The sequence below is a fragment of the Thalassophryne amazonica genome, chromosome 18, assembly GCF_902500255.1.
Source record: "Thalassophryne amazonica chromosome 18, fThaAma1.1, whole genome shotgun sequence".
NCBI lineage: Eukaryota > Metazoa > Chordata > Actinopteri > Batrachoidiformes > Batrachoididae > Thalassophryne > Thalassophryne amazonica.
Genome location: NC_047120.1, coordinates 26285751 through 26296385, shown reverse-complemented (window position 1 = coordinate 26296385; position 10635 = coordinate 26285751). Strand labels below are relative to the sequence as shown.

Below are 10635 nucleotides of genomic sequence, written 5' to 3'. Positions count from 1 at the left end.
GTAACCCAGACTGACTCTCAGGAAGAGACGTGCTGGACTGGGGCAACCATCCATGAAATGATCCGAGCAGACCTTGGAGAATTGCTGTCGCGTCCAGTTTTTGCCTAAAAATTATATTTTAAAATTGGGTAATGTCATGATATCAATAAATGTACACATTTTTGTTTTGCACAATTCCTTTGACCCCATGACCCAATCCCGAATAAGCGCTTGAAGATGAGTGGGTGGGTTCCTTTGATTAGAAAAACATGATAAATTGACAGTTTTGTAATATGTAGAGCATACACTCACCGGCTGCTTCATTACGTACACCTGTTCAATTGAAGCTCAAACCGAACATCAGAATGAGGAAGAAAGAGGATTTTAGGGACTTTGAATGTGACATGGTTGTTGATAGGCTGGTCTGAGTATTTCAAAAACTGCTGCTCTGGGATTTTCACACACTACCATAAGGTTTACAGAGAATGGACCAAAAAAGACAAGATATCCAGTGAGTGGCAGTTGGGTGGACGGAAATGCCCTGTTGATGTCAGAGGAGAATGGGCAGACGGGTTGAATGGGTGCCCATGTCAATATGGACCAACATCTCTGAGGAATGTTTCCAACACCTTGTTGAATCTATGCCACGAAGAATTAAGGCAGTTTTGAAGGCAAAAAGGCGTCCAACCCAGTACTAGCAAGGTGTACCTAATAAAGTGTCAGGTGACTGTATACCTGTGTACTACTATGACGTTATCACAAGTTTATTTAATACATTTTATACTGTATTATCCTACACGTTTACATTTTATGCGAATAAAAATCAATCAAAATTACCAGTATGCAAAAATACAATAAAACGCACAATGAATGACGTGTCAATAAAGTTTTTGTTGTTGTTCATCCTGCGCATGCGCAGTCCGTGTTGTGTTCATAAACATGGCTGGTGTTGGCTTCCGACGCTGGGCTCAAGCGCTCTCTAAATACAAACGACCTGGTATTTCATCGCTCCTGTCGGGATGCAGAGCGGGTCTGTTTTATTTTCATCATATTTTGAGGACATTGTCTTTTTAAATGGATTGCAGAGTTGTAATTTGACGCCTCGAGTTGCTTTAACCTTGACATGCTAGCAGTAGCTTCGGCTAGCAAAGCAGACACGGTGTCAATTTTGTGTTGATTTTTTTCAGCCTCGATGTTATCGAAAGAAAATCTTCCTGGTGCTTACCCAAAGACTCCAGAGGAGCGAGCTGCTGCTGCAAAGAAGTACAACCTCACTTTGGAGGACTATAATCCGTATCCCGATGATGGAATGGGGTGAGTTTTAATATTCTATATCAGAACTTCATTGATTTTCAGGGAGACTGGCAGAACTTGGTGCAGTCAGGTTATAACTGCTTGGACAGTGATGTCATTTTTGCCTCTGTACACCACAGCAATGAGTTGAAAGAAATCAGTCAGGATGTGCTTGTAGTGCAGACTTTGGCCTGATCATTGTTTTCAATGTTGCTACCAGTTCTTTCTGAAGCCTCAGTCCCACCAAATAATAAGCCATGAATAATGAGCCACGTGTGGGTGTGTCAGCGATTATTTGAAGAACGATCCATGTTTTAAGCTATCACGTATCCACTACTATCTGCCTCTCTGTACCTCATGTGCCAGGTATCAGCCTCTAGTGAGCCACGACTGACCTGTCATTTGAGCCTTGGCCACCCTTGAATGGCTTGTGTCGCCACATATGATCCATGAAGCACCATGTGACGTTGGTGCATGTTTAGGCATGGGTTTGGTTCAACCCTCCAGCCCTCCCACACTTGGTCCCTTTAAAGTATAGGTTTTCAATTCACAGCATCCATTCAAGATGATGTCACACTTTTTAATCGCAGTCCAAAAAAAGACACTGCACTGAGTGAGTGCACACTCCCGCGCTAGGGGATACAAATTCTGCCGGGGCAATGACTTTGGCATGACACCGGCCAGTGTGTGCATCCGTGCGACAGGCTGCTCTTCACCTTTGTTGTAGAGTCATTAAATGCAGCAGTTCTGTGTGTTCACCCAGCTCTCTGTGACCACAAAAAAAGACACCACAATGAGGTGGTCGCTTTAATTATATTCACTCGCTGCTGCAAATGTGGGGATCACCCCCCCCCCCAAGAAAAAAAAACAAAAAACAAAAAAAAAAAACACATACATCCATAACCAGACCAGCTAGAACCGAACCATGGGTTCCTGGACAGTCACCGCTGCACTTCTTCTTACTGGCTTTTTTTAAACACAGTCCAAAAAACTTTGCTATGGGCAGCAAAGCAAGAATTTCCTTGCACAGGGAAACATGTTTCTTTACTGTGCATATGACAATAAAAGCTTTGACTCTTTGAATCTTGAATCTTTATTTCTTCCGCGGCTTACAGTTATTTTGACACAGTGATCCAACTTTTAACTTTGTGTTTGTCAGTTAATGTCTGCAAAATCGCTCTTTTGCATGGTCGTGTTCTGCGTTCCTGGACAGTCACCTCTGCGCTTATTCTGGCTGGCTTTATTTCTTCCGCAGCTTTAAACACACAGTCATTTGACACAGTGATCCAACTTTTAACTTTGTGTTCTTCTGTTATTGACTGCAAAATCACTTTTTTGCGAGCTGTTATTTTGCGTAAGTGCTCGTCTTGGGTGGGAGTCATTGTGTTCGTGCACACACAGTGGAGGTCATCTGATCCGTTATAACTAGATGTTAAATCTATCATAAACATACTTTTACAGTTGCTTACAAAGATGGAGTGAACATGCAACTGTTTTACCAAGTTGTTAAAACATTGCAAAAACTTACCTTTTAAGCTGTTCTAAATACATTCTCCACCTCATGGAACAGGAGAGAGGGGAAAAAAGAGTCCAGATGAAACAATCTTGTGATTCCAGAAGCGATTAGAGGTGTTTTCAACTGCCAAGCTCTGGCAGAAAATGATTACTCCGCTAAGAAATAATTATTTTATATACAGTGTCTGGCGCACAAAGCAGGTGGAATTGTAGTGCGCAAGAGGGCTGAGCCAAACTAGCCTATCCAAAATACTTCCTCCTCTCCTCATAGCTGCCAAGTGCTCAAATGATGAGCTTTTACAGCTTTGTCCTCACCACAAACATGCCTCTAAAATCCTCGTTTGTCCTCGTAGTAACTCGCGCACAAGCTGCCCCATGCTATTGCTAAATTTTGAACTTCTTGAAATTATCACCAGGCTCAGGGATGAGTCCCGTTAAGCCCTTTTCACATTGGCGTATTCGTAGAGTTGCGTATTGCGGCGTTGTTTCATTTAAATACGCCCGAAATGCACGCGTGCTCAGCCTTTTTCCGTGTTCGAAGATCTGCTTGCAGCTAGATGTGTTCGCTTTTTAATGTGTGCACACAGTCGCGTGTTGCCCTTGCCACTATTTCAAACCACTTTCCTCCTGCTGGCTGTGCAGAACACATCACTGCACTTGGAAAACAGTGGACTGTATCATGAGGTTTTTACAGTTTCATTACTGCCATGTATGTAGCCAAAGCTGCTGTTTTCTGCCTCTGTGGAAGTGCGCTCTGTTCTCTACTGCACGGTGTGGTGCGGCTCAAACATAGTCATTTAACTTTTTTTTTTTATAATTATTATTTTTTTGTCTTGGTGGATCATTTTCATTGTGTACAGATGCTGCTGAGTCTGGCTGTGGTAAAGGTTGCTGTGACTCGTTAAACTTTTAAATCTCCGGTTGCTTCGATCAGGTCTGCTGATTTGATCAGACCTGATCGATCAGGGCGTCTGATCACACTGACATGCAGCGACAAGGCTTTTATTTTAAAGAGTCACAGCACATATTCAGGTTTGATCAGGGCATCTGATGATCGCACCGACATGCAGCGACAAGGCTTTTATTTTAAAGAGTCACAGCGCGTATTCAGGTTTGATCAGACCTGATCGATCAGGGCATCTGATGACCGCACTGACATGCAGCAACGGCACTTTTATTTTAAAGAGTCACAGCTCGTATTCAGGCTTGATCAGACCTGATTGATCAGGGCATCTGATGATCGCAGCAGCGATGAGGCTTTTATTTTAAAGTCACAGTGCGTATTGTTTGATCAGACACAGAGAGAGAGAGAGAGAGAGAGAGAGACAAACAGACAGGGAAAAAAAGGGAGAGAGAGAGAGACAGACAGACAGGGAAAAAAAGGGAGAGAGAGAGAGACAGACAGACAGGGAAAAAAAGGGAGAGAGAGAGAGACAGACAGACAGGGAAAAAAAAGGGAGAGAGAGAGACAGACAGACAGGGAAAAAAAAGGGAGAGAGAGAGAGAGACAGACAGACAGGAAAAAAAAGGGAGAGAGAGAGACAGACAGACAGGGGAAAAAAAAAGGGAGAGAGAGAGACAGACAGACAGGGGAAAAAAAAAGGGAGAGAGAGAGACAGACAGACAGGGGAAAAAAAGGGAGAGAGAGAGACAGACAGACAGGGGAAAAAAAAGGGAGAGAGAGAGACAGACAGACAGGGGAAAAAAAAGGGAGAGAGAGAGACAGACAGACAGGGGAAAAAAAAGGGAGAGAGAGAGACAGACAGACAGGGGGAAAAAAGGGAGAGAGAGAGACAGACAGACAGGGGGAAAAAAAGGAGAGAGAGAGACAGACAGACAGGGGGAAAAAAAGGAGAGAGAGAGACAGACAGACAGGGGAAAAAAAAAGGGAGAGAGAGAGACAGACAGACAGGGGAAAAAAAAAGGGAGGGAGAGCGACAGAGAGAGAGAGAGACAAAGGGAGAGCGACAGAGAGAGAGAGAGACAAAGGGAGAGCGACAGAGAGAGAGAGACAGAGACAGACGGACAAAGGGAGAGCGACAGAGGGTGAGAGACAGACAGACAGACGGACAAAGGGAGAGCGACAGAGGGTGAGAGACAGACAGACAGACGGACAAAGGGAGAGCGACAGAGGGTGAGAGACAGACAGACAGACGGACAAAGGGAGAGCGACAGAGGGTGAGAGCGAGCAAGCAACCGACCTGCTGTTTCTGGATTTCTGAGTTGAGGTTCTGATCACACACACAGTTTTTGGTTGTGTACAGGAGCGCAGTGTTGCACAGACTTGCATGCATTAACGCTGTGCTGCACAGACCTGCTTAAAACTGTGCCAGCGCTCTACGCCAAAGAAAATTAGACATGTTTAATTTCTTCTGTCCTACACGTGTAGCCCTCAACATACTGCTGCGTAGGGAGCAACAACTCGACGTAGAGCTGCTAAAAGTGGGCGGAGAGCTGCTCATCTCCGTGTAGACGATACTCCACGCCACAGTGAGCAGCTCTACGAATACGCCAATGTGAAAGGGACTTTAGCCAAATATTCTGCCTCTCAGAGCCACCATTCTCCCACCATTGTTGAATACCTCCTCTTGTACCAAAAAAAAAAAACATGTTGTGTGGCTCATTATTCACTGTTGATTATTTGTTGGGACCAGGGCTTAACAATGCTATGCTTAAACATATAGTTTTTCCTATAGGCTTTTATCTTAGGCTGTGGATATTGTTATAGTAACACTCAGGGTTGGGTAGGATTACTTTGAAATGTAATCCAAAAGTAATCAGATTACATGTAATCCACATGTATTCTTTCAAAGTAATCCTACCCAACCTTGGTAACAGTATGTACGAGGTCTGTCAATAAAGTATAGGTCCTTTTTATTTTTTTCAAAAACTATATGGATTTCATTCATATGTTTTTACATCAGACATGCTTGAACCCTCGTGCGCATGCGTGAGTTTTTCCACGCCTGTCAGTGACGTCATTCGCCTGTGAGCACTCCTTGTGGGAGGAGTCGTGCTTTTGTTAAGGCCAATAAATATTTCTTCTACAGTTAAATGTTTACATTATCTTCATTTTTAAAGTGTTCTACAATTCAAATAATAAACCCTTTAGTTTCTTCGGGCTTCGCTCATTATGCTCTTCAAACTAGCAGCATTATCAAATTAAATATTGTGATGAATCTTGAAATCCATTAGTATGTGCGGAGGAAAAAGCATGATTTTGTTTTGTTTTATTTTTGGGGGACCATATTGCCCACTCCTATTTTGGAGCATGTCTCCTGTTGCAATATCCACTTAGAAACAAAAAAAGAAGGTGGGAGGTGAAGAAGTTGGAACTTATTTATGGTGCTGTTTTTCATATAATCCAAAGATCTCCTGCAACTCACTGGTAACAAATAAGTAACACATTTTATACATTGTTACTGGATGGTGTTATTGTGTGTTTTTTATAGCTTTGGTGATTATCCAAAGCTACCAGATAGATCTCAGCATGAGAGAGACCCGTGGTATCAGTGGGACGAGCCTGACCTGAGGAGGAACTGGGGTGAGCCGGTAAGACCGTTTGTACATTTTGCACCCAATTTTCGCAACTCACATAATCCATTACGTATGCCGTTGACTTGATCTGAGGTCAGCTTCAGTAAAAACAGAAAAACGTACGGGTAAGGTGAAAATAGGAACCTCACCAAAAATATAAACTGGTCTGTCCATGTCAAATCAACAAATGCCTGCTAATTCGCCAGTTCAGATCTGCTTCAAATATTTAAGAAATTATACCTTTGTACAAATTGTACAGCATTTTAGGCCTTTTATATTTATTTATTAATTCAACTATCTAGTAGTTGCTGACATAGCAGTATTAGAATAATCCTGCTTGGCACCAGTTTTAGCACCAAAAATGTGCAACATTGTGCAAAATAATAACATTCCAGCATCAATCACTTGAGTTATTTCTTAGTATTAGTTTTATCACATCTCAAGGTATTTAAAAAAAAAAAAGGCTCAGCCTTTGCCCTAGTGATGAACTGAAGCACTTGTCTTTCTTTTTTGTTGATTTTTGAATTAATGTCTCCCTCCTTGGTTGACAACCTTTTATGTCAGGTGATGGAGCGCTCGCTTAAAAGTGGATGCTGTCACGTGGCTGTCTGTCTGCTCCATCAGTTCCACAGAGCACCAGCCCTTCTCATTTAATCCTGAATAGCAAATCTGAGCATGTTTTGAAGCATCACAGTAACTTATTGATCCATCTTTGTCAGTCTTGATCAAACTTGGCATATGTAGTACTTATGGCCATCGTCTGCAGCGGATTTGACATTGGAATCCAATTTTTAAACATTTTAAAAATTTCTACCCAATTCTCGAGATCATTGATAGTATGTGATAGGGATGTGGAGTTTAATCGATACGAATTGGTATCTAGATACAAACATGCACGATATGGGTGTATCGATTCAGTCAGTGTGTATCGATTCAGTTGCCATCTGAAATTGTGATGCATGAGTCGCTGCGTGCTTGTATCGACGACGCCCGAGGCACATTGAATGCATCATCACTGATGGAACCCTGAAAAACCATTTGTACCGCAACAAATCTATTTCAAAATGGAGACCTGCGAGAACAGCAGTAAGCAGTTGCAAAATGTTTTTGACACACCTAAAACATTTAAATCAGCCATTTGTAGATTTTTTGGCTTTTTTGTAAAGATGGGGAAACTTGACAAGACGCAAGTCGTTTGGAAAGAATCCCGTGGCGCCACTCGGCAAGAGTGGTAAGAAAGTATCTTAAATTACTTTTGCCAAGGTGGTACTCTCTCAATGAGTGACTCACTTTATGTGTTGTTGTTTTACTGATTACTGTACTTTTTAAGTTCTGACAGTGTGTTCAAACGAGTTCCAAATATGACGGAACTGATTCCTGTTCCTTAATGTTGCATCTGGTAAATTTGCTACTTATAAGGAGTAAAACAAATCCTCTGCCTCTGTTACAATTAGAACAAGAATACCATAGTACCATACTGAATTGCAGCTTCTTATTTTCTGTTTAAATTTTTGGTATAATTTCTTTGCATCATGTTGAATCACTTCATATCGCACCAAATCACATCGTATCACATTTTGAGGAATTGAATCGATGTCAAATGCACATCAAATTGCATCAAAAGAGGAACAGGGGTGAATCATATCGTATCACATCATATGTAGGTATTGTCATTAATCCCAAGATGTATTGTATCGCTGGTAGTGTATCGAGATGCATATTGAATCATTGTCAGTGATGAGATTCACATCCTTAGTATGTGATAACATCCGGATATTCATAGTCTCAACGGCTTCGGTCATGTTCAAACCTGTTTAAGCAGGGAATTTATAGTGACTATGGCAGTATTTTGTCTAGGGCGCAGCTCCTTTCTTTAGTTTATGGGCAGGTTGCCAGGTCTGTACTTTATAAACCAGCCTGTTAGGAGGCAAGCCAGATTAAGTAGTTTCATCCGTTTTTTGTTTTTTTTTGGGGGGGGGGGGGGGGGGGGGATCGTGGGTGATCATGGGTGATCATAGTAGAACGGCGCTCTGTGGAATAGTGAGACTCTGGTGGACCTTTAGAGCAAAAGTTTTAATTCCTGGGTATAATTTGGGCCTGTCAAGATGTGCCCCAAGCTTTTTATTTTTAATAATGGGCTGTACAGTAACTCATAGTACCAACAATCTTTTCTAAATGACTACTCAGCAGGAAGCTGTCTTGCTGCAGATGCTGTGGTGTAATTCTTTAGAAATCCCTCCACCCCTTTCCCACCCCTGCTTTTGAATAAATGTATTTATTTATTCTGCACACAGATCAATAATAACACAAACTCACAAAAAGAACAACTTAACAGTGTCCCTGGGTGGCTGAAAGGGTGTAGGCAGAAGCAAAGCTTATAAATACGCACCCCTTATACTATAAAAAATAGATTGTGTATGTATGTATATGTATATATATATATATGTGTATGTATATATATGTGTATGTATATATGTGTATGTGTGTATATATATGTGTGTGTGTGTATGTATATGTGTGTGTGTGTGTATGTATATGTGTGTGTGTGTGTATGTATATGTGTGTGTGTGTGTATGTATATGTGTGTGTGTGTGTATGTATATGTATATATATGTGTGTATGTATATGTATATATATGTGTGTGTGTGTATGTATATGTATATGTATGTGTGTGTGTGTATGTATATGTATATGTATGTGTGTGTGTGTATGTATATGTATATATATGTGTGTGTGTGTATGTATATGTATATATATGTGTGTGTGTGTATGTATATGTATATATATGTGTGTGTGTGTATGTATATGTGTGTGTGTGTGTGTGTGTGTGTGTGTGTGTGTGTGTGTGTGTGTGTGTGTGTGTGTGTGTGTGTGTGTGTGTGTGTGTGTTATATCCAAAAATCACCAGGCCAAGCAGAATTACATCCCATAGTGCTACCTTAATTGATAATATATTCAGCAATGATATTGAGAATAACACTGTGAGTGGATTATTAATCAATGACATTAGTGATCATCTACCAGTTTTCATCGTTTATAATAGAAACCATCGGCGGAATCTGCCAGAGGAGAAAATAAAATACAGGCGAGTGCGGACGGAGGAAAACATGAACACACTAAAGAAGGATTTACAGGAGCAAAACTGGGAAAAGGTATACAGTGAAAGTGATGTTGATAGTGCATATGAAACTTTTTTACAAATATTTACATCATTATATGATAAAAATTGTCCAATTAAACAAGACTACAGAAAACAAAAAATCCAAGCTCGACCATGGATGACGAAAGGGTTACAAAATGCATGTAATAAGAAAAATACACTGTATAGAGAATTCATAAAACTAAAGACTAAAGAGGCAGAAAATAGATATAAGAAATACAAAAATAGATTAACTAATATTATACGGGTATGTAGGAAGGAATATTATAGTAACATATTATATAATAACAAAAACAATATTAAAGGAATATGGGATATATTAAATAGCATTATCAAAAATGGTAATAAAAAACAGAGTTACCCTCAGTATTTCATTGATAATAATGTCAAGAAGGAAAATAAGGATGAGGTAGTCAACGGTTTTAATAATTTTTTTGTAAATATTGGCCCAAGCTTGGCAGAAAAAAATTCCCGATTCCCAACCTGAGGATTGGGATAATAATCTCATAGAAAGAAATCCCTGTTCAATGTTCCTCACAGCAGTGGATGGAAAAGAAATTATAGACATTGTGAATAATTGTAAATATAAAACATCTACCGATTTAAATGAAATTGATATGGTGGTGGTAAAACAGGTCATTGAATGGATTGTAGAACCATTAACATACATCTGTAACTTATCATTTCAAACCGGTAAATTTCCCAATCAAATGAAAATAGCTAAGGTTGTGCCGCTGTATAAGACTGGGGATAGACACCACTTCACAAATTATAGACCTGTTTCTTTGCTTCCACAATTTTCCAAATTATTAGAAAAGTTATTCAATAATAGATTAGACAAATTCATAAATAAACATAAATTACTTACTGATAGTCAATATGGATTCAGAGCACATAGTTCAACATCACTTGCATTAAAAGAATCAGTTGAGGAGATTTCAAACGCCATAGACCACAAATTACATTCAGTTGGAATATTTATAGACCTTAAAAAGGCTTTTGATACAATCAATCATGACATTAATCAATAAACTTGAACAGTATGGGATTAGGGGGTTGGTGTTGCACTGGGTGAGAAGCTACTTAAGTAACAGAAAACAGTTTGTGAAGTTGGGGGGAATATACATCATGCTTGGACAATGCTTGTGGCG

The 10635-nt window shown here is 40.3% G+C and overlaps 1 protein-coding gene across 1 annotated transcript in view; it reads left to right on the top strand.

The window, feature by feature from the left end:
• The first annotated feature begins 887 nt into the window (after positions 1-887).
• ndufb8 (NADH:ubiquinone oxidoreductase subunit B8) overlaps positions 888-10635 on the top strand; it is a 14722-nt gene continuing 4974 nt past the window's right edge. The window contains exons 1-3 of the mRNA XM_034194518.1: positions 888-1009; positions 1167-1293; positions 6240-6339. Of these exons, the coding sequence (XP_034050409.1) occupies positions 919-1009; positions 1167-1293; positions 6240-6339 (318 nt within the window). The 5' untranslated portion in view covers positions 888-918. The remainder of the gene's footprint in view (positions 1010-1166; positions 1294-6239; positions 6340-10635) is intronic.